General features: G+C 41.2%; 1 protein-coding gene across 1 annotated transcript; it reads left to right on the forward strand.

The window, feature by feature from the left end:
• The first annotated feature begins 1110 nt into the window (after positions 1 to 1110).
• slc2a15b (solute carrier family 2 member 15b) lies at positions 1111 to 14620 on the forward strand. The gene is made up of 12 exons (XM_068321958.1): positions 1111 to 1248; positions 2680 to 2778; positions 5119 to 5279; positions 5389 to 5513; positions 6804 to 6949; positions 7492 to 7624; positions 7816 to 8003; positions 9705 to 9815; positions 10189 to 10290; positions 10526 to 10601; positions 11837 to 11964; positions 13183 to 14620. Exons 1-12 carry the CDS (start codon positions 1204 to 1206, stop codon positions 13408 to 13410), a joined length of 1542 nt encoding a protein of 513 aa, XP_068178059.1. The 5' UTR covers positions 1111 to 1203; the 3' UTR covers positions 13411 to 14620.
• The last annotated feature ends 7750 nt before the right edge of the window (positions 14621 to 22370 follow it).

The following is a 22370-nucleotide window of genomic DNA, read 5'->3' on the forward strand; positions in this document are numbered from 1 at the left end:
TGAATTTTATTTAATGAACTCAAAGAAAAAGTGTATTTTCCTCAAAAAGGTCAAATGATTAAATGGAGCCTCGCCACAAGACACCAGAAATCAGTGCAGTTTTATTAGCCGTGTCTCTAACAAAGACATGATTGCAGAACTGATGTCTGTGAACATCAGTTCTGCTATCAGTAGTATGGGTGAGAGGACAGTGATCATGTCAAAATTTTTGAGATGAATAAGTTTTGCTGAAAAGTTTTAAAAATACTTTCAAAAATAAAGTACAAGGGAAAAATGACTAAATTTGGGATATACAGTATATCATAAATTCAGCACTATAATGGCAAATGGATACTTATTCCCTCCCCCATTGGGGCCTTCTTCTGACTCCAGGATTCACTAGTTAGTAGTTTTTGCATATCGAGCTCTTAAACCAACTGATAAACAATCAAAAATTATTATCCGCTAAGTTTATACTATCAGGGTATTTTAATGAATCATGTGGAAGAGGTTACCAGTATATAAATTAAATTCCCCTTTTTTAGTTTTCAGAATGTTACATTTATTACAAGATTATAATGTTATTTTTAAGAGCAAGTATGAGTCCATGAAATTAAATCAGCACTGTAAAAAGCTCAGAATTTTATTATTTCATGATTCTTTGAACAGGATTACATGTGCAAAGAAATAGAAATTAATTCATAAACATATAAATAAAAATGTACTACTTATAGGATTTTTAAAAAAGTTTATTTGAGTCAGTTGTCATTCGTAGAATCTGCAACAACAAAAAAAGAGCATTTAGAATGAGCATCATTTTCTCCTGTGGGTTTAGTCGCTCCTCATCTTACCCCTGGATATGAACCATGCCCTCAAGTTCACTCATCCAAAGAATTGCCCTGGATGCAGTAAGTCATACAGTACTTAATAAGACCGCCGGGCACTCTGGGACACAAGATGAACCATTTGGCTCATGTGATCGTCCATGAACATGGTAAAACGATTCCATCCTCTTAACCTCCTGCGTAATGCATGCTGAGACCTCCTTCATTCCTCCCATCATCATCATCATCATCATCATCATCATCATGACACACCTCCTCTGTGTCACACTGGAAACTACAAATGTGGTTGCAGAGAAACGAGTGTGAAAAGTTGTGCAGATGAGGTGTCCTCCACTGAAAAAAGCAGAACACGCACCAGGAGTGATTATTGATGACTTAAATGGCGGAGGAACTGATACTGAAGAACCATGCAAAGATCAGCTCGGTGAGTGAGTTTTTGTCTTGAGCGATGATTGAGGGTGAACTCTTTACATTGGGCTGCTGTTCTGTCATTTTGACAAAGTCAATATGATATATTTTAAACACATCAACAAATTGATTGATAAATGCATCAACACATTGATTGACTTCTGTGTAATCAATCAATGACTTTACTGTCTAGTGAAGATCAATCGTGTCTTCACCATTCATCAAAAACTATTTCAGGATTCACTTCATACCAAATGTCAACTTGGAGTTTTGGAAAATTGAAAAGTTCATGTGACATTAACACATAGTGGGATTTTATGATGGAAAAATCTGAACTGAACCTGAATCAAATGGTCAAAGATAATACAGACTTAAAAACTGCATGACACATATATGTCCAGTTATTCAGCAGAGCCCGATGTAACATGTGAGGAGCTGCACATCTGACGGCTAATCGGCCTTAACTGGCTAATTCAAACTGCTTGAAGGAATCTATGCTGTTACTGTTCAGTGGCAGCAGAGAGAATGTTCTGTGAAGTAAGATCCTACTCCTTCATATTAGCAAATTGCTTTTGCTTGGACTGATGAATGAGAATCACAGGGTTTCGTTAACCTGCCATCCATCCATCCATCCATCCATCCATCCATCCATCCATCCATCCATCCATCCATCCATCCATTGTTTAACTTTATTTTATTTAAATGGTGACAGTCCCCTAGAGTTGTTGTTGGGGTTGTTGTATGGTCGTTTGTGCAATGACTGGTTTTTGCTCAGCACTAAGATACGGACATTCAAAAGCATATTATCCTAACTTCAACCCTGGAAGTCAGTCAAGCTTCCCGTAGCTTTACTTCACTACCAAGAAGACAGACTGAGTTTCATGTGACTTGGATGAGATCAGAAACTTCCAGCTCATGTTTCAGTACAGTACTTCTTCTTCTTCCTGTGATGTATTATTATATAAATAACAATTGAAGTAATAATAACCATAAATAAACATAAAATTAACAAATTAAAAAGTAATAATAATAATAATGATAATAATAATAATAATAAAAATAGTAATAATACTGTAATCGAAAAAGAAAATCTCTTTCTAGATGCCAGAAGCCTTGAAAATACACACAACACACAGGCAACATTTACTTTTCAATATTTTTATTAGTCCTTATAATTTGCACTTTGCTGATATGTTTTTGCTAATAATGACTCACAACCTGGACATTCTTAAACAGTGAATGTTTTATTGATTTTCACATACTTTTCAACTAAGATTACACATTACCAACAACAAACCTGTATATTGAATTTTTTGATGATGTCTTCTTCACCATAAAGCTAACTTTGATACAGACATTTATTGCCCCAAGATGCTTCTTGCCTTCTTGGTCATTTTTTGCATATCTGTAGGTATCTGATCTGTTTTTTCCTCCATCTTCTCCTCAGCACCTCACAATGCCGTTAGTGGCAGCTGCTTTCCTGTCTTCCTTTGGCAGCTCCATGCTCTATGGCTACAATCTGGCTGTTGTCAACTCGCCAGCACAGGTTTGAGTCACTAACACATCATCAACATCCTCATTGTGATCATCATCCTTCACTTTACCGTCATCATTCTCCATCAGAGCACTAACTTTTCCATTTTTCCCTGGGAAGCACAAGCATTTCCAGAAATTGCCCGCTCATGTGATAATGGATGACTTTTAGATGTTATGGACACAGTAAAGGTCGGATTGTATTTCATTGTCATGTGAGGTCATGTGGTATATCAAATTTTTACGCTACTGTATGCCTCACCATGTCATTAAAGCTCTTTCATTGTCATCCATCATGTGTTCTATTCCCCCCGTGTTTGATTTGCTACAGTACAACGATTTAGCTGTGAAGAGCTTCTTGGTTATGAACCTCTGCACGCACAATCATGTGGGATTCGGCGTCTCAAAATCTAGTGTGTTGTTCTCTGGAAAGGCTTCTACCTTCATGCGCTATATGCAGAATTTAAAGTCATTTCATCTTCAAATGTATTTCTTATTGCTTCTAATACAGTGAGGTGAAATCCATGTGACTTCAGTGTTGATTGCTGTGTCATCTGAAAGTAGTTTCACATGTGTGATCCAAATCTAATTTTAGATCTGATAAAAGTTTCAGTTAATTGGAGAATTGAGAGACATAATTATGTCCACAGAGCTGAATTGGAAGATTTATATTATGCAGAATCCCCTGCCAGTAGAGAAAAAAAGACAAAAGCTTGAAGGTTTTTCTTGATGTCACTGAGACAAAATCTTTGCGATGGCTGCTAAAGTCTGACACAAGTGTGAACAAAACAGAAATACTAGTAATGAATGAATGTGGATGTTCTGTATTTTTGTTGTCATTTCTCCTCCACCACCCTGCCACCGTTGGCTAGCAACGACAGCATCCACAAAACACACATGCACTCACATCGAATTCCTTTAATCTCTGTCATACATTATGTCTACAAATTGGATATGAATGATATGCCTCTCATTTAGGACCACATCTAAATGTTACTCAGGTCTGATGTGAGAAAATCATACTTTTGTGTTTAGCCTGAAGGATCTGATTTGCACCATATAAAAGCAAACATTCAGAAGAAGGTAAATTCACCCTGGTAATCTGAATGTAGTCTTTGTGCCGTCATGGAAAGAGGGAAAAGGTCCATCCCAAGATTCACCGGTGGGGTTCCTTCTCAAACTTGAGTACAGGCTGTAACTGATGCATACCCAGAGCCCTATACTGTTGGAATGCACAAAAGAACGGTAGCAATGAAATTGCATGCATTTTGCTGCTGCACACAGGTAACCATGGAGTCCGCTGAAAGCTGGAAGTATTAACACTTTCTGTGTTTATGTGCAGCAAAAGAAAGAAAAGAAGCTGAGGGCACAGACAGCTGTTTGATTCCTCCAGTACATGTGTGACGAATGGTGAAGCAGAGCGGCTTAAAAGTCACATGAATTCCAGTATGACTGTTCAACTGCTGCATCAGATCTGATATTTATCTGATTCCGGCCAAAGAGGAAATTTTCCTTATTTAACAGTGGAAAGATCAGATTTCTTGATACTTAAGTTGTGGGCGCAAATCCCATGTGTCCCCCTTATTGTCTGTAAAAAATTCAAATAAATAATGAAATTAAAAGTTAAACATCAATTTAGGAGTTTTACTGACTAAATGAAATATTTGCCAATGCCTGTGATCAAAGACAAGAAATGACACTTCATGACAATGTGTGCAAATATTTACGGGCCCATGTAAAGAAAAATTATATTCTGGCTACTTTCACCTGATCTTTATCTAAATAAATAAATAAATAATATTCTAGTAAATTTTGTAATATGCTTTGTAAAAACTTTCTCCTTTAGAACGCTGGTTTGTGCCTTGACTAAATTCAAACTTCACTCGTCACAGTTAATTTATTTCCTGTTCAGGCTGCCACTTAACACACTTCACTGCACGTGGTAGAGATGCTCACATTGTTGGGAAAAATTGGACACATGCTGTAAAGAGTTTCAAGACTAATTTAAGGATTAAAATCGTGGTGGGGAAATAATGAACTTCCTGTTAACTCGGGAAAAAAAAAAAAGAAAGTCACATGAATTTCACTGTCATTCATGCTGAATGTAATATCTGTCGGTTCCTTTTGCTAGATTTGAGTGTGTTTTTGATATTCAGTTTTTGCTGCTTTATATTGTGAAGTCGCGAGGCTCTGACGTACTGTATGAGTTACCTTTTTACTCGCTGTACCGGGATTCACTTGTTGGAAAAAGGGGAGCTTATGTTTGTAATCCCACTGGTACTGTGCATTGCAATGAATTTGGCTATTTTAAAATGATGAATCAACTGTTATTTTTATTTATTTCTTCTACCAGTTTATTAAAAACTTCTACAATGAGACACTGATGGAAAATTACAGCTGGAATGTAGACGAGGATCTTCTCACCGTCTTGTACTCCCTCACTGTGTCCGTCTTTGCCATTGGCGGGATGATTGGGGCTTTACTGGTGGGCAGACTAGTCACCAAATATGGAAGGTGTGTTTTTTTTTAAAAACACGTACCTATTGCATTTGTGTGCCTTTTAAATTGCCATCAGCCTGTGCCTTAAAACAGATGAATGAAGCATGAACTGTGTGCCCGACAGGAAAGGGACGCTGGTGAGAGCCACCGTACTGGTGTTCATCGGAGGGGCTCTTATGGGTTTCAGCAGACAGTGTAGGATGCCTGCAATGGTCATCATTGGACGCTTCATCATAGGCATACACTCAGGTAGGCCTGCCTGACTTATGATTAACCACATTCACATTCACATTGATATAACATTAAAAATCCGATTGTTCTGATCTCATAAACGTGATACCCGAGTTTTCCTGGATGGATTTTATTTTTAATTTGTTACAGTTTGGACTCAAGGATAAATGGATTAGATCTGGAGCATCTACGTTTTCACAGTTGTTCATAAATTAAGAACTCAAGCCATAAATTGATTAAATTTCCACACAAATGTCTAATGCGGGACGGCACGGTGGCGCCGTGAGTAGTGCTGTTGCCTCACACCAAGAAGGTTCTGGGTTCTATTCCTTTCAGTGTGGAGTTTTTATGTTCTCCCCGTGTCTGCCTGGTTCCTCTCTGGATTCTCCACCTTCCTCCCACCTCAACATGCAGCTTAGGAGAATTGATCTCGTCAAATTGTCTGTAGGTGTGATTGTAAATATGGAAGGTTGTTTGTCTTCCATGAATCGCCATGATGAGGTGGCGTCTCATTCGGGTGTGACTGTCAACAGTAGCCAGCTGGGATAGACATCAGCAGACCCATGACCCACAGATAAACAGTTGTAGACAAGATGATACTGATTGTCTCGCCTACAAGAAGATGGATGGATGGATGGATGGATGGGTGGCTCACGCAATAACATGATGACATTTTATAACAAGGTCAAAGGTCAACTTTGTTGACATCATAATGTGGTGTAAAAAAACACTTTACTGACCATCAGTTACAGCTGTTTATATATAGATATTGACCTTAATTCACAGTTGCTTGCATGCTGAATCTTTCACACTAACTGAGCATATCCGCATCAGATCTGTTCATTGTTGTATCACAATCAGCTGCATTAGCATAACGTGAACTTAGAACATGACTCTGATGATGCTCAACCTGATTTTAATCACCATGCAGGAGTTGTTTGTCACCAGATCCTTGGTTTTGTTGAGTTTTTTTGAATGTACTTGCTCTGGTTTTATCTGGTAAAGCCAACAATTAGACTCTTCAGGGCAGAAAGGATCCAAACCTCTTTTCAAACTGTCATTGGGTAAAAACTTTGGTTCAGTGGCTCGAAGTCGGACCTGGTTCAAACAATAATTATGTAAATCAGAACGAGCTCTATGTCTGAATGATTTGACATAATCAGACCAGACAAATTGTAGGGATTCTTAATCATTAGGAACGGATACATTTTTTCTTAAAGCTTTCTTTGCCTTTTTCACCTCTCAAACTTGTTGAGAGGTGAAAAAGTAGATTTTATGTTGAATGGATGACATTCTTCCCTTTCACAGGGATGTCTCTTAGTGTGGTGCCGATGTACCTCGGTGAGATTGCCCCCAAGAACCTGCGTGGATTCCTGGGTCTCGTTCCAAGCATTCACATTTGTTTGGGAGTCTTCATCGCTCAGGTCCTGGGACTTTCTGAGCTACTGGGAAAGGTACCTGGGTCATGGTTTTCCAACACTACACAGTTCTACACAGACATGTGTCATGTCAAATCAAATCAAAATCAAATCAAATCAAATCAAATCAAATCATGTGACCAAAATAATTGGTATGTATATTTATTTATAAAAAACAATTCATATGAAGATGGAAAACTTTTAAATTGTCTTTGCTGTTCTCAAGAGTCAAAAAAGGAAGATTACAAACAGATTATTGATTTGTATTTTATTTTTGTTTCACAGGGGGGTTTTTTGGAATCAGGGTCATGATTTGATTAACATCATTTGTATTGTATAACATCCTTCTCCATTTCATCTTCCTTTTTCATGCAGAACTTTCCATCACCCAGTTTGATACAGTAGAGGAGAGTTCTTGATATATGAAACTGCAGCACAGAAAAATGAAGCTTAAATAAGGCAGCTTTTAAATATCTCTCTCCATCTCGAAAGTCCTTTCATCCCATTTCTCTCACAGGGCGTATTTATTAGATATGATGGGCTGATAAGTCAAAGCTGATGGCTTTTTTTCTCCACAGGAAGAACACTGGCCTCTACTCCTTTCCCTGGTGGTGTTTCCCACCATGATCCAACTGATACTGTTGCCATGGTTTCCAGAGAGTCCACGATACCTATTGATCGAGAAGGGAAATGTTCACGCCACCATTGCAGGTTAGAAAACAGACTTTTCATTATCTTTGTCGCTATTATGATTACGTAAAACATTATCACCCTTTCATGATGATCAATCAGATCATAAAATCCACCGCTGCTCTTCCTCATCCGATCGGATGGTATTGTAACTCCTGTTCCCTGATGAATTTTAAGTTGATGTTAGCTATTCAACTTTATCCTTGCTTCAGCCCTAAAACAGTTCCGGACTAGAGGAAATATCCAGGTGGAGATTATGGAGATGGAGGAGGAACAGCGCTCTCTGTCCTCCATCAGCACCATCTCTGTTTGCAGACTGCTGAAAGACCCCTGTGTTCGCTGGCAGGTCATCACCATCGCGGTCGTCAACATCGGCATGCAGCTTTCTGGTATCGATGCAGTAAGTGCCAAAAGCGTCTTGGGCTGGCTGTCCTTTCTGTCTTTTTATGCAGGCGTTCTCATGTTAAAAGACTGAAGTTATTATAGGAGTGCGACTTAATGCCATCATCACTTCCTCTTGTCTGTGCACCAGTTTCACAAGTAGCCAGTAAGTGACTAAGCAGGGGGCTTCAGGACCATGCCTAATTATCTCCTGGTCCTACCTCACTTGAGAAGGCCCAGCCATCCACACTGAAAGTCAAATACATCTTTATTCTCCATTTTCTGCGTGTGGATGGAATCTCTGCGCACACTGAGTCACATGCTAATACTGTTTTGTAACAGGGGTACTCCTGACTAAGGCCCTCTGCTGTTTCCGAGAGGGACACTAGTACGATGAAAAAAATCAGGACAAATTCTGAGTACACAGTGGAAAGAAAGACATGTACAGCCATATCTTCAGACATCTTATGACTTGCGTTGAAGCTGTTACCAATATATAGATTTGGATTTATGGTCTTTATGTTTATGGGGCGGCAGCGGCTCAGCGGTACAGTGGGTCGTCCAATGTTCCCAAGATCGGCGGTTCGATTCCCGCTCCCGCCCAGCCACCTGGAGTGTGAGCTGACAGTGGGAGGTGTCAGCTCACCTCCTGAGCACTGCCGAGGCTCCATTGAGCAAGGCGCCGTCCCCCTTTACAAGTTACTCAATCAGGCGCGCCAAGCAGGAGCTGTCCACCACTCTACTGCCCACTGCATGCCTACAGGCCCCCTGTGTGTGTGTGTGTGTGTGTGTGTGTGTGTGTGTGTGTGTGTGTGTGTGTGTGTGTGTGTGTGTGTGTGTGTGTGTGTGTGCATGTGTGTGTATGTTACAGGGGCTTGTACACAACATACTGTACATATACGCATGTGTGACCAACACAAGTGTGCTACTAATTTCCCCTAGGGGATCAGTACAAGATAAAAAAATTTAAAAAATGTTGACAGTGGTGAAGGTAGTGATGATGATGATGGTAATAGATTTCAGCTAAACAATCCCAGAAGGCCTCAAATTTAAGGGATTCAGATTAGTCAGCTTGGTCAGGTGAGGAGAACCGGGGCCATGTAATCAGGAGAAGACCATGTTCCATATCCAGGGGGGACCACAACCATCAGCTAGTCCAGGGACACATGATCTTTGGCCATGACTAGCTGAAGGACGTCTCAGAGGGAACACTTTACCTGGAATATAACTGTGAAATGAGGGATTCAATGCAGTTAAGAATTGTAGTTAATTTTTTTAATTTAATGTATTCAGATCAATAGAAATCCTCCTCTGTGTTTTTGCTTCTGTACTCACACTTCAGCTCTGCAATGGTGACAAAATAGTAAATGTATGTTTACTAAGTCAGCAAGACAACATTTAACTACGTCAACTGCGATCTGGTCCGCCCTTCGTCAATGATGGATGTTGCATTGGCAAGTGTGATTAATGAGATTACACAAATTAGTTTCAAAGGGAGCACCTGTCAGATGGCTATACTGATGAAACACTGTGTCTCAAATGCGTGAGTGATGGCCAGAGTGATGATAATGATCGCTTTGATGAATCATGTGGAAACATCAACAAAAAAAAAAGCACAGGGGCCTTTAGACAAATTTTGAGTTTCAAACCATCTGTCTGTGTGGGTGTGATCAGTCCATCAATCATAATGATTAAGATTTCATGTCACTGTCAATTTCAGATCTGGTTCTACACAAATGACATCTTTAAGAATGCAGGAATCCCAGATCCTTATATTCAGTACACAACAGTCGGAACTGGCGCCATTGAGGTCATCTCCGGGATGCTGGGAGTGAGATGTTTTATTACACTTCACATGACACATTGAAATGGCATTATTAGGACAACACTGTTTTATATGGTGCTTAAAAAACCAGGATCAGCAGATCCAAGGTAAAGATTTGTAATCCTTTTCCATTTTAATGCCATTCTCTTACTCTGGATGTGCTAAACTCCAAAATAACAACAACAATATTAAAACCAGATAATTAATTGCTAGAAGATAAACTTGAGAACATTTTTAGACCCAAATCAGCATGTGGTCGTGAATGATCAGATACTGATCAGCAGCTAATGTTAGTGTGCATGCTCTCTATCTGCTTCTGTCTCCTTCTTCTTGATTATCTCAATTCATATCTGCTGTTGCCTGCTTGTCCATCCTGCAGTGTTTTACTATTGAGCGTGTGGGAAGAAGACCTCTGATGATTGGCGGTTTCATCTTCATGGGAATTTGCTGCGTTGGGATCACTGTGTCTGTGCTGTTCCAGGTAAAGCATCATCTCACACCCCAACAATCTAAGAATAATACGAGTATTCCATTAAGTTATGTATAACGCATTGTTTTGGATGAGGCAAAAGGCAACAAACGTGACCTTTACAGCTATATGACCCACATCACCACTGTGGAACTAACATACATGATCAGAATGATTCAAGGTTGTCAGTTAAAAGTTGTGTACCTCTGCAAACCAATCTATGCTGATTGTGTTGGATGAATCTCAGGCGCAGCTGTCCTTCATGCGCTACATCAGCGTTGGCTGCGTTGTTGGGATTATTGCAGGCTTCTGCATAGGCCCAGGTGAGCGCCGTCCTCTCTGCATGTTGCATGGAACCTCCCTTTATAAATTTCCAATAAGCCATTGCAGGTCACATGCACTGCACCACATGTGGGGGGGGCCGGCCTGTCTGCAAGATAATACTGCTCCCTGCTGGAGGGTCGCACCACAGCAAGCACTGAATCCAAATGCCAGGAAGTCTCCCTCCTTCCTCTTCCTCTGACTGTGAAGAGATATTGTATTTCATTAGTCTTGTAAATTGGGAAATCATAACTGCCACACTACATCCATTCCCACAGCCATTTGTACACTGGATGAGTTGAGTGAAGTGAATTAAGAGGCAATATTTTACAACTTTGGGAGCCACGTTGAGTGGACCTGTGAGGATGATGAATTAGAATGAATCTCGTTTACATAGCATCATTCGTCAAGCCAGCAAAAATCTGTGCCTCGGCGCGCGGACGAGGATTTCTGTTGCTGCAATTACACTTTTAATGGCTCATTGTTCATAAGCTATCCGTGATGAATACGGTTTCCTTCAGACGAAACCTTGCATGCACCCCCACCCCCCACCCCCTTCCCCACGCCACCTCCCCACCACCACCACCACCAACCCATACATAGCACAGATGTTGACAAATTATGGCATAGTTATTGGTTCGACAATATTAAACCTTCCTCTATGCAATTATCATGCACAGATAATGAGGGCATCATTTGGAAAGCTCATCATTAGAGCATATTAATGCATAGTTCTCCTTCGTAGCTTTCACTTCTAACAATGAAGAATTATCTGTTTAAAGTTAAGACAACATCTCAGAGAATCCTGCATATCAAACTAATGAATTGCCATCACCCTTTTCTCTTTCTTTTGATTTAAGTTGGACTATTGCATAACTGACAATCATCTTCCTCTGCTGTCAATCTGTGATAACCAACTAATAAAAACACATCATTATTAACAGTGGGGCAGTAGGAACATTGAGCATTCATTATATCATGTTCTGTTTATTTTGAATAGTACAGGGTGGGAGTATTGATAAACTAATTGATGAATTAATACGCTGATTTTCATCACAATGCCCACTAGATCCATAAGGTTGTACGAGTGGTTAAATGTGATTTGTTTTGTGGCAGGTTAATACGATACCTCGTCAGATTAGACCAGCTGTATGTGGAGAGAACCAGAATGTAATGGGAGGGTTGTTGTTGTCAGATTCTGTCCCTCAAACCTCATCTTGTCGTACGTTTGGTGCAGCTGGAGTCCCTTTCCTGATCACTGCGGAGCTGTTTAAGCAGTCCCATCGACCGGCTGCCTACACTGTGGCTGGTTGTCTCAATTGGTTGTCCAACTTCACCATCGGCTTCGTCTTTCCCTTCTTAGAGGTCAGTGCAAAATTAAATTCTTTGTTCTTCTGACCACAGCAAAATGATTCATTCCAAAAATCCTTGAAAAGACTCAAATGTTTTTGTTTTTTTAATAAACAATCATGAGTTAAACTCGGCGTTGCATCATGATGTCAGACACAGGGTGATTATGATGGTAAGAAAATATCCTGTTAACATGGTGACCTTGTTGCGTCCCGTTGTTCTCAGTGTCGTCACAATCAAATCGCATTATTTCTGACTGTCAATGTTAAAAAGCTGAGGTTGTCTGTCATCAAAAGAGCCATAAATAACTCTTTCAATTTCACGTAAAACATGAAAACACAACAGCTTCAGATAGATCAAAATCTTGATGTACCCGTTTTGTTGTAGGCCTCTGTATTGAACTCAGTTGGAGGCACTGCCATAGAAATAGACAACTATTTTTTACAACTGTCATGAAAGAATAGTATGCATAAAGTCATAGATACTTTATTTTCTGTTGCTTTGTTAATCTAACCCTTTAAAGTTCCCTCCAGAATTCAATATCCTCTTTAAAGCTGCACTAATCAATATTGTCTTTTTAACATGGGCTTGCATGTGATTTGAACCCGCAGCAGGAACCTGTTTATTAGCAAAAACAAAAAAAGAAGAAGCTAACATTACAGGCAACAGGTAAACAACTGATGGTGGATGTAGCAGAGCAGTTAGCCTCTTATGAGACAAATAGATTGCAGGAGAAGAATCAAATAGAACTAAAGGCAGAGTTGAGACTCGATCTGACTGGACACAACTCCTAATCCTGATGTTTCTCTGGATACGCTGGATATGTACATACACAATGTTCCTTCATGGCCTCTTTACCGCCTGTTTAATGATTCTACTTTTTAATCAAATCTCATGTCTCCTAGCTGGATTGTTGTTTTGATGTAGATATTGATGGTTAACAATTGTTTGGTTCCAAAATAATCTCCATCCGATTTCCTTGGTCAATAATAACTGTATTTGTTTTCTTTGGTCAAGTGTATTAAAAGTGCTCTGATCAGGATTTTTAATAATGACCACTGCTCGGCGATTCCTGAAACCTGCTGATGCCAGTGATCCAGGATCAGAATGCTGTTTTTTCATTTTTATTATTCTCTACACTTGGTACTTACCAGAGGCAAAACACAATGAGGGCAAAATAATGTAATTACTTTGACTCATAAAAATAGACTTCCTCGTATCCTCCCACCACAGATGGCGACAGGTCCCTACTGTTACCTCATCTTCTGCGCGATCTGCTGGTTGGTGGCCATCTACACAATTTTCGTCATACCTGAGACAAAGAACAAAACCTTCATGGAGATCAGCCAGATGTTCGCTGCCAACAACAACATCGACAAAGATGAGCTGACTTCCAATGATCATCTTAAAATGGCTCTGATGAATGGTTACGGAACCCTTAGCAAACACAATGAACAATAATTCTGTGGCCACCAAGAGATCTGCTTCTTCATGAGAAAACTACAAGAAGAAATATGGGTTTGTTGGGTCATGCAGACCTTCACACACAGTAATCCCTGTTAAATCAGTGTGAATGGAACGCCTGAGCTATGTGGGCCTAGAATGACACGGTCACAGATTTCTAGTCAACCACCAGTGGCATTTTAACCCATTTCTCTGCATCTTATACCATTTTTACTGGGTCTCAACTGATTCCTCACAGTGCCGTTACAAGTTCAGATCTCATTAGTGTCACTTTTTTAAATGTGTCCCATGATGAATTTATTTGTTTGTTAATCAGTGGTGAGGGAATATGTTAATTACCTAATAATAACACCTCTATGTACACATCTCTGTCATTGTACTGAAGGAATGTACGTATGTTCCTCTGATGTTCCACTGAGAATAATGCAACAATTACTGTTGATGTATGTTTACAGTGTTCTGATTAATGTGAATATCTTCACAAGACTTTAAAACTTGTGTTTGTTTGTCTTTCTTTCAATGTTTCATTCAGTTTTGTTTCTTTTTCACAAAGGGAGCTCAAAATAATGGCTATTGGAAATATCATCCAAATGCATGGACTTATAGTTTGTTAAGGATCATTACATCATACACACATGTTGTTTAGCCATTTTTCACTGCTGTATGTGTTGTATGTGGCAATGACAGCTATGAACACAAAACTCGACACCACTGTAGATGGAACTGGTGTAAAAATCACGTGTTCTTCTTGGATCCACTCCAACCCATACTTCTGTCACATGGCAAAACCTCCCACCAAGTAACACAAGAATCCACCCAGGAATATTTGTGTGATCAACAAACCAATGCTGGGGACAACATTATGGATGAAATCACTTACACATATGAAGAAAGCCACATTCCTGGTGTGCCGTATTAAATATGTGGTAGCTCATCTGTGTTACCAAAACACTTCATCTGGCGGTCAATTTGAACTTTATTTTTAACTAACTGATATGAAATCAAAAAAGCAGAATTCCCCTCCATGCATCAAACAAATAATCAAGTAAAAAAAAACATTATTCTGCACTATTTCCTCTCTAATTATAAAATAACTCAAAAATTAAAATCTTAATCTGTTGATTTATTTAGATTTGCCCGATAATTTGATGAGTAGTTGCTGTTTCCATACTCCTCTCCTCTACTTCATCCAATTCAGAACATAATAATGATGAGTGTATGAAAGAGTCAGAGGAGATGTAAAGGTGATGCTGACTCTCTGTTTCCATCTCAGTGAAAAAAAAGAATTGTAAAGATGCATTCAAACTTTTATTTTTAATAAATTGTGCATGTTTTACTCACTGAGGTTGCTAACGGTAATTATTTAATTTTAATTATTTGCCTTCGGCATCAGTGATGATGCAGCATTTTTTCTTTTTGCATTTTACTTACCCTTGAAAATTATTATGCATTATATAACAAGTATTATTACACAGTACATGTGTAAATGTGTTTTATTTATGATTTTGTAATTTTACATTTACTATAACTTAAGCCATTAATGCAGCTAATTGAAATCAGACATTACAAAGGAACTATAATTCAGAATGAATGCTCCCTACTGCACTATGTCTCATCAATGTGTTAGAAAAACATTCAGCAGCTAGGAGGCAGATTTTTGGCTCAAAAAAAAACAAAAAAACAAAACAAAACAAAACTAAGAAAATTGAACTTACATGACTCGTCATTTCTGTACCAGCTGGGTACGTAAATGTTGGACAAGATTACCAGAAGAGCTGATTTGAGAAAATCAGGAACACAACAAAACTTCTGAACATCTCGAGGTTTGAAATAAGCAAAAAGCCAAACCAACACCCCAATGCCTCCTCAGTAAATTAACTGGTTATTTTCATCATGAGCTTGTCTTCCTTTTCTGGACCCTGTAGTGACGAAGTCAGTTACTGAATAGAGATTTTTTGAGTTAAAGTCAAGGCAGCTATAATCCTCGCCTGAAACTTGCATGCTGTTTGATAATAGAGTGAGGAATCACAGAAACAATCACGTTGTTCGGTGTGTAAAATCATCCTGACTCCAACCGCCTGCAAGCGATGGTTTTCCATACCATGTGACGTACTGCAAATTTGAGAGTCATATACTGTAGTATCTTGAAGGATGACAAGTGGCATGCTTCCCTCTTATCTCTTCCCACTGCCTTCAGGGTGTCTGATCCATCTGTCAGCCGGCACAAGGGCCCTGCAAACCCCCAGCTGAGGTAGAATGGATAAATGTTGCCACATCCCCGCCTGTCCCGACACCATAGAGGAGAAAAAGAAATGAAGAAAGGAACAAGAGGGTCGACCAGAAACATGACCAAACCTCTACTGTTCATTGCGGTCCATCTTGGCGTCGCAGCACTTTCAGACATGCATTCCCTGCTTGGAAAAGGAGGGGGCAAGCAAAGTGATTGAGAGTCAGCCTATGGAGTTGTTGATTTTCTGCTGAATGACAAATGGACGGCAGAGTTTGAGTCCTGAGAGAGGACACACAGGGTCAGACTGGCTGTTCATATGTAACACTACTCCCAAACAAAGGGCTCCTTGTCACCTAGACTACAGTATATTTCTTTGGATAATGCCACAGCATTGTGCACATGTGATAACACCAACACTCACACGCAGGCTCACTCCGCCTCGGGCAGGCAGAGGCCATAAATCAAACAAATAGCATCACAGCCTGGCGAAGGAAGCATTCCAACAGATAAAATGCTCTCCCACACAACAAAGCCACACTCACTGCGTAATTAATTGCAACAAATTACCTCTTCCTCTCCCTGTCGCCCCCACACACACACCTCCCCACCACCGCCCCACACTCGCCTCCTTTACGGCTCTGACAAGCGCACTACACGCTCCGGTGCGCGTGTTCGCGGGTGCGTCTGCGTACGGAGCGCGCACCCCGGCGTGTACCGGTGTCCACACACACACACACACACACACGCACACACACACACACACACACACACACACGCACACACACACGCACGGCCTGCACCCTTCATGAGTGCTTTAATGTGGCTTATTGCAGTGTGCGCTCCCCTTAGCCGTGGAAATATTCGCTTGACGGATGTGCTTTGTCGCCGGCACTCCCCGGCGGAGGGCGGCTGTCAGGGAGGAGATGATAACATTAACAGGGAGGCAAGGCGATGACAAATGCCTGTTATCAGCGAACGAGGCCGGTGACAAATCGAACGGCAGAGCCCAGGCAGCCCCGGCGCGGCGTAATAAAAAAGAAGATGAATGGCAAACCCAGGCAGGGCCCGCGTTAATGCGATTTCCACTGCTCTCCCTGACTCCCAATTAAGGCTGGGGGGGGGGAGGGGGGTGGGGGAGCGCAGGAGAGAGGAGATAGAGACCGTGTGTCTTGAGGATGAGAGTGTGAGCAGAGGATGGCGCAAGCAGGGCAGAGTGAGACGGGAGGGAGGAGAGGTGGGGACGGCCTTAAGATGTAGTGGCATATGAAGAAGATAGATGCCCATAAGGATGGGGTGACAAGAACAAAGTGAAAGAACCTCAATAGAACATGGAGCATTGTGTCTGCTCCATTACGCCCCCCCCCCCACCTTTCATCCAGAGACAGTAATGAGTGAGAGCTCCATGTCCCCACCTCTCTCTGTGCAGATTGTGAACTCTTACGGTGGCCCTCGATCAGCACCAGAAGGTGTTTCACCCACTTGCCCCATGCTCACGTGACTGTGTGCCAAGGTTTAGGGGGCTGCTCCCTAAATCAGCTCTTATAAAAACATAGCTGACAGACATCCCATAGATTACAGACGCACAGCGCTATATAGATGAGCTACGACTCTGTCCAGGATGACTCCAGCTCCTGTCCAAGGAACCAGATGTTATCTCTTTGCTAAAAGGACCAGCCTGGGATATTGAGAAATTGCCTCAGGAATGGGGGGGGGGGCATCTGTGCCCGAACACCCAAGGGCTGCTGTTTTGTCACTCTGACAGTATTTTATAAAAGGCTGAGGAAGCTCAGAAGGCTGCAGAAGTGCAGGGCCATATATCTTCCACTATTACATCCAGGCTAGGAAGAGAGGGGCTGAAATGACAATGAAATATCACCCCGGCTCAAAGAGAGAAAAAGAACAGGGTCTAAAGAGGGACAGCTGCTTCCCCCCGGGAGCCTGCAGGGCCTGTGTTCCAAATTGTAGACAGATGCACAGCAGTCCTGAACGCTAGCCCTGCGCTATACTGCAAGCACACAGAGGTGAAGAGGAGAAGATATGTGGTTATAGAAAGTGAAGTCCTTAAAGAGAACAGCTTCTATGTGCCTTTGCTGATATTAGTCTGAAAGAACAAGGAGAAAGTAGAGCCCTGCGGGAGGAAGGGAGCGAGGGGAGCAAACTCAGCAAGGACCCCTGCATCATTAAGTTGTCAAGTGGACGGGAGGCCCCGAAATATGACTTGGAGTTATTGCAGGGGCTGGGGCTGATGATATAAGAATTACAGTACATGGATCATAGCCCGATCGATAGGTAGACAAAGTCATTATGGAGGGGCTAGAGTTCAATGCCTCCCTGAGGCTTCATGTGAGGGACCGAGGGCTTTTATTTATCATTGTGGCAATGTGTAACACACACACAACACACAGGTGGGTGGCTGTGTTGTTATATTTTGCTTGTTGCTCTTATTTCTAAAGCTATCTGTTCCAGCTGTATCGATCTTTCAAGTCATCTGCGGATGCAGAAATAGAGCCGCATGTGTGTCTTGACTGGGTATTTATTTGTCTAAACATTTGGACAGTGTGATGGATGTTTTTAAGTGTGTGTTTACAAGTAAGCTAAATGTCTTGGCGCATGCACATCACTCAGAAGTGAACATTTGTCCTTCTTTACTCTCTCTGTCTCTGCAGAAGAGAGAAGCAGAGGGATTGGGAGCATTAGCAGGGCAGCATCGATCCTCGCCATGCCAAGAGAAATTAGGCATGAAATTAAAGCTCCCATCAAAGGCCAGGGCCGGCACTGTCACCTGATCCAGCACTATTTATACTCCCCCGAGATGATGATGTCTCCATCACACTGATGATAACAGGACAGAGAGAAGAGAGAGATGGAGGTGGAGAGAGTCTCTCCCCTCCATCCACGGTGCTGCTGACCTGCCATTATTTATACTGCCAGGGCTCAAGTGCAAGGTTAGCGCCAGCCTGAGCCCCCATAAATCATGGCTCTGCTGGATGGAGAGAGGCCGGGGGTCGAAGCCCCTTGCAGCCAAGTTCTGCTGATGAGAGAGTATTTATAGATCAGGAAGGAGAGAGGAAGGAAAGAAAGGAAAGAAGTTAGGGAGGAAGAAGCAGCATGTGACTCGAAACAACTTATAAAGAATTGCATGTGCAGCAAAAACATGAATTCATTATGATCCACTTTTCTGACATTGTCAATTTAGGTTTGGACGTTCTGCGTTACAGGGGGAAAAACAGTGAGTGAAATGTGTCCCTCTTTGTGAGGAGCTCAGGAGTCAGTAGGGGGAGCCAACCACCCACCCACCAGACCCTGCAGCTCCCTTCACCCCGCAGGACAGCAGACCTGCTCCCTGTCCCCCCTGCAATCACATACTCACAAAAGTAGAAACTTTGCATCAACCCAATGATGCATAAGAATTATCAGAGGCTCTAAACTTTCTCATCAAACCCCAAATACCATGAATATTTTCTGCAGAAATATTTTACTTAATGCAGCCCCACTGTTTCCAACAATATTTGTAGGCCCAGCGTGACGGGGAAGAGTAGCATAGAGGTCAGAGAAGCAGACTTCTGGTTGGTTCATATCCAAAAGAGGCACTGAGGGTGGATGTTATGTCCTTAATACTGAAATTGGTTTTTAGAAAGTATTTACTTTATTGTTAGGAAATAGTTTTATACTTACATTAAACTAGAGTTTATACTGCACCACATTTATTATTAAAGGACGTTAAATATGAAACAAAGAACGCTTGATATTAACTCATGTACAGATATGATACAGAATATAACTTGTCAGTGTTACAAATAGGACTGCTGGTTGATTTTTTTTAATCATCTGATGTTCTCTCTAATTTTTTTTTAGATAAAATCAGAAGTTTTTATGTTTATGTTGCACACATTTTTGCCAAAACAATTATTTGATTACTTGATGAATTAAAAATCTGAAAACTGACTTACAATAATTTTGACATTGATCAGAATTTCCTTGAATGAGGAATGAAAATGCCAGAAATGTGCTAGTTCGTTTGTCTCAAATATGATGTTTTCACTTTATCAAAGTAATTTGAACATTTTTGACACACAATCATTTAAAGTACTTTACATTTTATATTATCTTGCCGAGAGATTAATTAAAAATTAAAATAAGAAATATTTTTACTATAATAACACAACTTCTGTTTTGTAACATATCCAGTATTGTAAGTTTTAAATTGAAAGTCAGAAATATTTAGTTGTTGTCAATTAATTAATGTCAACCCAGAAATATAATTATGACCAATTTCTGAGTACCTATACTCTTATGTTGTAATTAATTTATGTTCACAATCACGAGACACCCCTCCCCACCCAGTCACATATACCCGCTGTCTCCCATTACGGTCTCCCCTCTCCAGCAGCCCTCCTCGGGACGTGAAGGTCAGAAGGGGAGATAGGAGGGGTGTTTGATCGATAAGCGCCGCCCTCCTCTCGGCTCACTGACAGCTTCTGTCAAGTGTCCAGCAGGGCTTGTATCAAATGGATCAACCACGTATCCCGCCACCACTCCCCCCTCCCACTTTAAAGGAGACCTGCCATTAACTGCCACTGTCATACACCCGTCAGGTGCTTTCAACACATCCATATCGTGCCAAAGAATTTCACCAGGACTGTTATCCCAACTGTAAGGGGGAGAATGTGTGTGTTAGGAGCAGAGCTGTTGAAAGTTTGGCCCGTATTTGTGAGCGTGCGTGAATCTGCGTGACCTCCCAGCCCCGATTTTATGCTTATCATTTCAAATCAAGCTACAAAAATATAGGATTTCATGTTATGATTGATTTTACAGTGTTTTGCATGTTTTCCATGAACAACAGTTGAGACTCTGGGACCAAATCTGCAAGAAATCATCATATGTGGAAAAAACTAACTGGTTGAGATGAGTTATGAGGCTGGAAACCTATACTTGCTTTTTTTTTTTTCTTACCGGGACTCCTTGTTAAAAGAGACCTGCTGCTCTCTGCATTTCACCAGAGGAGAGGTGCTCCTCAGTGACCCACATCACAGATGTTGGAGGTGGAGGAGTAGTTCGTGTGAAGTCTGAGAAAACTGTTTGTGTGTCCTTCACCCGCCATAAGGCTCACATTCTTAGGTGCTTAACGCATCGACAACTGTGTCCTTAAGCTGAGACACGAAGCGGGCTGCAGGCTCACCGTTGGTGTATTTTGGTGTTTGTGTGTCTTAAAGAGAGGGGGTTAAAAGGGGCGACAAGGAGATAGTGTCGTTGATTGACACGTGAAGAGGGACTAAAAAATGCTCCCCCTTGGAATGCGACAATCTCCCAGTGTCCCGTGTTGCTCTGCGTCCGACTGTGAATTGTTAAAAGCATTCCTGATGGTTGTGGTGAGGGTGAAAAGAGGGTGAAAGGAGGCAGTCCGGTGCTAAAAGAGGAGTTTGTTTACCCCTAAAGGTGAACCGTATCCAAACAGGACTGCAACATAATAACACATAAAAGGTAAAACTGGACAGCAAAGTAAGGGGATTATATTTTTTTTCAGCTTCCCTCACAAAATTTTATTTAAAAAAAAGACTCTACTGTCTTTCGGTCTTTCCCTGTCAAAGTAGGTAAGGTCCACATTCAAGATTTTACTGAGGGCAGGGTTCAGAAGAGGCTTGGTGGTCCCTGAGCTCCTGTGGTCACGTACTCCCCCTATCCCACCATCTCAAACCCACCCACTGTGACAGGCGGGACAGTGGTGGTCACATTTAGAGTCGAGGTCCTTTTGGAGCAGCAGGTAAAACTGAACACACGACAGTGGCAAAAGGCCGCCGCTTATGAGCTCTAATTGGTTCCACAGGTTGCAGGACTACAGAGGAAGAGGGGAGCAGAGACAAAGATGAGGGTGAGAGGGGGTTAAAGGGGAGAATAACAGCAGGGAGTGAGAGACAGAAAAAATGTAAGGGCATGAAAGGAGGGAGAAAAGGAGGATCAGGCAGGGGTGGCACTGGAGAGAGAGAGAGAGGATGGCAAAGAAGTGAGAATGGTACGACAGGATGAGAAAGAAGGAAAAGATGGAGAGTTAAAATAGGAAGACGAGGAATGGAGCAAAGGGATCCAGTTTCTATGAAGCGAACACTTTTTTACAGTGACTTTTACTGCAGATTGGTTTCATGGGAGAGAGAGAGAGAGAGAGAGAGAGAGAGAGAGAGAGAGAGAGAGAGAGAGAGAGAGAGAGAGAGAGAGAGAGAGAGAGAGAGAGAGAGAGAGAGAGAGAGAGAGGGAGAGAGAGAGAGAGAGGGAGAGAGATTTGATTTTGATTTGATTTTTAACATTACGTTTATTCATAAAAGTCAAATTACAAAATAATCACATTGATACAAAATCCAAAAGAGATTCACGTAAAGAGGATTTTCAATAAATAGTACTGTGCGTTTTCTGAACAAAGAAACATCTAACCTTTTAACATTTATCATACTAAAAAAACCCAGAAAAAATTAAGAAAAACATTTTTTTTTAATCTTTAAAATCACATTTATTCATGAAGTTGGAATTACAAGATAGTTACGTTAACAACATCTAAGAGAGATTCACTCAAACATGAATACACACTTAAAAAAACCCCTGAAATGTGGGCAAAGTAGAAAGAGAAAGAGAGAGCTGGATGAAGGTGGCAGCATTCAATCTCAGCTCATTACTAAAAGACTAATCACACAACGGTATCTTGATGAATGCTGGATTACTGAGTCTTTTTGAAGCTCAT

This window comes from Antennarius striatus, chromosome 8 (assembly GCF_040054535.1).
Source record: "Antennarius striatus isolate MH-2024 chromosome 8, ASM4005453v1, whole genome shotgun sequence".
Classification (NCBI taxonomy): domain Eukaryota; kingdom Metazoa; phylum Chordata; class Actinopteri; order Lophiiformes; family Antennariidae; genus Antennarius; species Antennarius striatus.

Excerpts from the sequence above, each read along its gene's own strand:
- slc2a15b (XM_068321958.1), top strand. The coding sequence starts at position 1,204 with ATGGCGGAGGAACTGATACTGAAGAACCATGCAAAGATCAGCTCG. Across the intron at positions 5,514-6,803 it reads CATCATAGGCATACACTCAG|GGATGTCTCTTAGTGTGGTG; the intron begins GTAGGCCTGCCT and ends TCCCTTTCACAG. Across the intron at positions 9,816-10,188 it reads TCATCTCCGGGATGCTGGGA|TGTTTTACTATTGAGCGTGT; the intron begins GTGAGATGTTTT and ends TCCATCCTGCAG.